We start from the raw sequence: 5928 nt of genomic DNA on the forward strand, positions 1-5928 counted from the left end.
TTTTTTTTTTTTTTTTTTTTTTTTTTTTTCGATTTCGGTTTCAGAGACCCCATAGGATAGCTGGGATGTTCTCTATTTTTCAATCAGTCATCTGTTTCCACCTCTGCCGGTACACCAAGAGACCCCATGTCTTTTGTGGGAATCAAACCCCTACTCTACTGTCGGAGTAAGATTTCTAAAGTGACCCTTCAAACCCCTACTCTACTGTCGGAGTAAGATTTCTAAAGTGACCCTTGAACCATTGACTCTGTTACAATGTAGTATCTGTTCATACATACTTTCTCAATCTACTAAAGCACAATGAGCCAACGCCCCCACTGGAGATCGAACCTGTGACCTCTCACTTGAGAGGGCCACAGCTATGCCGCATGGTTACGAGGTCTTTGGCAAGAGAAAGTTAGAGTTAGATGTCAGAAATGACAAGGATCATTTGTTCTTTAACGTGGAAGCCAGAAAGTGCATCAAAACAAAAGTGGCAATATAGGATGTATGTATTACATGTATAGCCAAATATTTACATCTCATTTTTAAGTCCATGCTACAACCTTAAAACTCATCTATGCTGACTGAGCTGAGTGGAGGTTCCATGATCAAAAGTAGTGAACATAACAGCAGAATGAACACTGAGAAATACATAAGAGATTTACAAGGATCTGCAGATTGTTTCAGAAGTGTGATGCCTTCTTTTTGACTGCTATCTGAAGATGCATTGTCCATTTCAAGAGTTGGGCATGCCAAGTACCCATAAGCTACACCCACCACTGCTGCTCCAAAATGTGACCTGCCCCACATCACACACCATCAACATCAATTTAAGGTTTTCCTATATTAAACAAACAGCAGCCTTTTCTCCCAAAGATGGAAGAATATGATCATTCCACTTCATTACTAATGTTGGGCGGAGGCCGGTAAGGGCCAAGTCCAACACCACGTAGCTAGGGGATTGTTGGACGAAAGTCGGTAAAGGGCTAAGACCAGCATATTAGCTCTCAAAACTGTGTGGCGGTATATAAAGAAATAAAGTTGTGCCTTTGTTGTGACCTATAGCTTTTGGCGTAGTGGTAAACGCTTGATTCCGACAAAGTGATATCAAAGCCAAGTCACAGTGGTTTGTGCTGGGAGGGGGATTGTTGGGCGGAGGCCAGTAAAGGGTCAAGTCCAACATAATGTGGCTAGGGGGTTTGTTGGACAAAAGTCGGTAAATGGTTAAGTCCAACACCTTAGCATTCGTTGTGACCTATAGCTTTTGGTGTAGTGGTAAACGCTTGATTCCAACAAACTGGTATCAGATCCAAGTCACGGGTGAGCAGTTTGGTGCTGGGAGGGGGATTGTTGGGCGGAGGCCAGTAAATGGCCAAGTCCAACACCTTGGGACTATACTCTATAAGGATTCACGGATAAGTACTTGATCTTAACAACTAACCAGTCATCAATCGGGCCGAAAGTGCTTAGTACAAAGCTGAGAGCAGTGGCAAGCATGGCCTTCCAAAACATGCTTCCATGAACTTCCTTTTCAACCATATCTCTGTTCTGAGCTTTACAAACTAGCCATGCCCCTATCAGGGCGAAAACCGGTCCCTGAATATGCATTGCAGAACATATTAATGAAGCCTCAGACAAAGATAAGTAACTAAGAAGTATACTACATGTTGGTTGCACTTACAGTTCCTCCAATAGTTGGCTCTGGAGTGTGGAGAAAGCTGATCAAGTTGCCTGATATTCCCCCGAGTACATATATCAGAAAGAATGTAAATGAACCATATGCTTTGCATACCGGAGGCCCAAAGCTAAGAAGTACCCATATGCCAAGCGCCATATGGAGGACACCTGAATGCTACACGAGATAATGTCTATAATCCCATTAGTTAAACAGTCTTGCAGATGTTCAAGAAGATGGAGCTATAGAGCAGATAAATAAAACATTAAAACATCATCATATATAAGAACGTTAACGAACCAAGGTTGTCAATCTTGTACCAGAAACATTGGTGTTACAAGCCTCCACCACTCTCCAATAAGGATCAAATCGTTTATCTTTGCCCCGTAAAGCGATGGGATTGAGCACAGCTCTAACTCAGCACTCCTAACTGGACTTGCTATTTCGAACAGGAAAACTCCCACATTTATGGAAGCCAGTGTGCCTCTGCATTCAGAGATGATCAAAGTTATTAGCTGCATTAACGGGGCGCTTGGCTGCAATGAGGGAATTGCAATTCTGCTGGTGCTGGAGAGGAATAGTGTGAGAATGTAAATTCTAGTGTTTGGTTCGCAGGAGGAATAGAATTACTGGGAATTTAATTATGTAAAAATGGGGGAATTGCAATTCCCTCCAACCAAACGAGCTGTAAGTATTAGGATAGCAAAGAGGGATGTCTTTACATTAAGTACAAGCTTGATGTGTCTTCATCTGAATTCTTCAAACCAGTCTCACCATCATTGGCCTTTACCTCCACATAGTTATGAAATTTCTTTGCTTTGTTACCTCCTCCATAGATTATTTTGGCAGAAGTATATGGTGATACTTCCCGAGTTTTTCCATCAGAATCAGAGGACATATGGTCTCCCGCCTTCGCCACTGAGCAAATCAAACAGAGGATAGCATTAGAGGAATAATGAATTCAAGGATTGACTATTCTCATGGTTCTAGCTAGCTAGCTAGCTCACACTTACTGATTTTATCCAAACTTCTAACTGCACTCTCTGCAGCTAATTCTTTGATCTTATCCTGCAACTTGGCCCTTCCATTATTCAGAATGGAAAACCGCTTCGAATCATCATGTAGCTTATCAAAGTATGCATCCAAGCACCTCAGTTGCCTCTCACTAGAGTTTAAAGCATTTTGAACTCTGCACACTCTTCTCCTTAGAAGACCACTAAGTGGTGGTCTTCTAAGGATGCCCAGATGTTCCAAACATCCTTGTTTTTGAACCCTTCCTCCTAAAACAGCGCCGCACGCCATTCTGTCTCTTACTAGTGTTGTTTCAGCGTCAGAAAAGCCGTTGTCACTCCTTCAGAATGCATAGAACAGAATAGTGGTTTCAGAATACAGGAATACTAAACACCTATCAAAACCTAAGCAAACAGGAACAATCCTTAACATGTCACAAGAAACTAAAATCATAAATGGTGTTAGGATGCTTGATCCTAATATCATAGTCAAGTCACATGTTTGAGTTCAAGTAAACTGTGACTCACAGGTATAGAGAAATTATTGGGGAATACCAGTAAAAGGTCAAGTTCAACATCACGTGACTAGAGGATTGTTGGGTGGAAGCCCAAAGGGTCAAGTCCAACACCATAGGCAAATTATATCATGAACTAGGATTTACCTTGCATTGTAGACCATAGTCCAAAAATAACTTTTAAATTTTGTACCTACCATTGTCACATTTTGTACTTCCAATTAATCGTTAACAAATTGAAGGCACATAACATGGTATTATAGACACATAACATAATAACTACAGACATTTGAATTGTTAACTGTACATAATCTGTTAACTGCAGACCTGTTATCATGTTACGTGCATGCCTTTAACAAATTATGTGCCTTGTTAACAATTTATGCGTTTGTAGTTATCATATTAGGTACAGAAATTGTTAATTGCAGGTACAAAATATATTAAATGTAGACACATAATTTTTGGACTAAGGTTTACAATGCAAAATGAACCTTGGGTCCATGGTATACATAACATATATATATTGTTTAAAAATGTGACGGTATAAGGAAATAAAGTTACGTCTTCCTACGCATTATAACATTTTAGATAGTAATAAACGGATCCTAACAGATAACATTCTCCACTATTATTATTAACGTAAAACACACAACAAAATATACAGCGAAAAGTCGTCAACTATGGGATTATCAGGTTATGCACTGAACCTAATATAATAATTAATCATCTGGATCTCAACAAAGACAACCTCAAACAGTTCACCACCCATTTACCCCCAACGTTAAAGCTGTAAAACAATTCAAGAAAATATATATTCGCCAAACCTCAACCTTCCAAATTCATCAGTTCCGACAAATACATATACATATACTTACAGAGACAAGTGGACAAGAGTTAAAGAAGTGGAAGGCAGTTCCGAGGTTGTTGGAGGGCCCAGGATGCTTCATCATATTGTAGTTCCATTAATGCAGAGGAAGCAAGCTGTTAGAGAGTAGTCCGCAGCCAAGGGATTTAGGGAAACTTAACAGTGACGACACAACGTATAGTGTAATAGTGACAAGCTAAGATGGGAATGGAAAATCCAAGGAAAATTATGCGCCTTATCCTGGTTGTCCCAGTAAGTATGTGCCATCTGTATTTAATGTACATCTCCACCATAGGCATCCATAGCTTTGGGCTTCAATGGGGCCCGCCAAATCTAATCTGCATGAAATCTTGTTTCCAATAGTGCTTAGTTTACGGGATAAACATATAAGGGAAAATTATTATAGAAAATGACATTTATTTTCAGTCACATATATTCCTGCTATAGATTTTTAAATTTTTTTAATTGTTTATAGTGTAGATTTAGCTTTTGGGTGACTAATTTGGTTCCCCCTCCCCCTAATACCCTTGTGGTCTAGTGGCACCCGGTGTTCCGATTTACACTCCCACATGAATTATGGGAGTGGGTTCGAGCTAGCTTCAGTGGAGGCAACTGTCTGTTGACTCTTTGTGCTTCCGTAAAAAAAAATGGTACTTCGAGGATATACTAAATTTATATTATGGTTATAATTGAAAAATAATTAGCACTGCCATTTTACTTAAAAATGTACAATATAAATTTTGTCTATTATTTAATTCATTTAGGGTGCATTTTAAAGGGTAGCGAGATGCGTACCACTCAAACTTTATTATTATCGTTGTTGTTTACAAAAAATAGTGGTGAAATAATCCATTGTTTTAATAACAATTTTTAAAATTAATTTTAACTAAATGGAGCCTTAAATTGGAAAAGATTTAGAGGGATAATAATGACTACTCCTAATTAGGGAAATATTCAGTGCATTTGGTTGGGAGGAGAAAATTAAGTGGGAAAAGAATTGCAATTCGGTGGGAAAATAGTAATAGTGCATTTGGTTGAGAGGAGAGAATTAAGTGGGAAAAGAATTGCAATTCGGTGGGAAAATAGTAGTAGTGCATTTGGTTGGGAGGAGAGAATTAAGTGGGAAAATAATTACAATTCGGTGGGAAAATAGTAGTAGTACAACTCTCCCCCACTGCATTGTTCCCCATGAATTGCAATTCCCTTCAACAAAACGACATAATTGGACAATTTATTGAATTGCAATTCCTTTACACCTGAGAAGATAATTGGGGACGCAGCACCCCGACCCGAACCGCAAGAAAACAAGCATTGACCCGAAGGAAGATAAACGACCACCAGTTACGTAAGGACTGCACATTGAAGGGAAGAGTTATTATCAACGGCTCCATCACCATACATTTAAAGATCACCATCATAATGTCCGTAATAACTCATAGAAGAGAAGCCATTGCATCTGGAGTATAAGTAGAAGCCTGTTGTAGGAGGAAGGTGGGACACGTTGTTTCTTACACACAAACACTATTGTACCGATTACCCATTGTATTCAACTATTATTATTCAATCTCAATATTATCCGATAACATATTTACCATCATTGGTGCTTTCACTGAGAGCCGGAGCCAAATCATAGGCAAAGCTCTACATATTACAAAAATAGGCCGCCCCGGTGCTACCCATGGCAGGGCGTCCGCCTCCTCATCAAGTGGCGTCCGCCTCCTCATCCGGGGGGTCCGCCTCCTCAAGCAATGTACCGATTGGTCATGGTCCGCCGTAACTAATTCCGCAAAAAAAAAAAACAAAAAAAAAACAAAAAAAACTCTATCCCCTTAGGGCCGGCACGAAGTCCGATCTCGCTACCTACCTGACGGGAGGGTGTTT

At 39.8% G+C, this 5928-nt stretch overlaps 1 protein-coding gene across 1 annotated transcript; it reads right to left on the minus strand.

The window, feature by feature from the left end:
- Positions 1-457: 457 nt before the first annotated feature.
- On the minus strand, positions 458-4228 carry LOC116021195 (RHOMBOID-like protein 9, chloroplastic). Its single transcript, XM_031261806.1, has 7 exons — positions 4058-4228; positions 2671-3008; positions 2380-2575; positions 1978-2143; positions 1664-1834; positions 1424-1578; positions 458-781 (listed from the first exon to the last, which is right to left on the minus strand). Exons 2-7 carry the CDS (start codon positions 2957-2959, stop codon positions 547-549), a joined length of 1212 nt encoding a protein of 403 aa, XP_031117666.1. The 5' UTR covers positions 2960-3008; positions 4058-4228; the 3' UTR covers positions 458-546.
- Between the last annotated feature and the right edge of the window lie 1700 nt (positions 4229-5928).

This window comes from Ipomoea triloba, chromosome 5 (assembly GCF_003576645.1).
Source record: "Ipomoea triloba cultivar NCNSP0323 chromosome 5, ASM357664v1".
Lineage (NCBI taxonomy): Eukaryota > Viridiplantae > Streptophyta > Magnoliopsida > Solanales > Convolvulaceae > Ipomoea > Ipomoea triloba.

Bases quoted from the DNA above. Each gene is read 5' to 3' on its own strand.
- LOC116021195 (XM_031261806.1), bottom strand. From the start codon at position 2,959: ATGGCGTGCGGCGCTGTTTTAGGAGGAAGGGTTCAAAAACAAGGATGT. The intron at 1,835-1,977 runs GTACAAGATTGA...TATCTCGTGTAG, and splicing joins TTGTAACACCAATGTTTCTG to CATTCAGGTGTCCTCCATAT. The intron at 1,579-1,663 runs GTAAGTGCAACC...ATGCATATTCAG, and splicing joins AGCCAACTATTGGAGGAACT to GGACCGGTTTTCGCCCTGAT.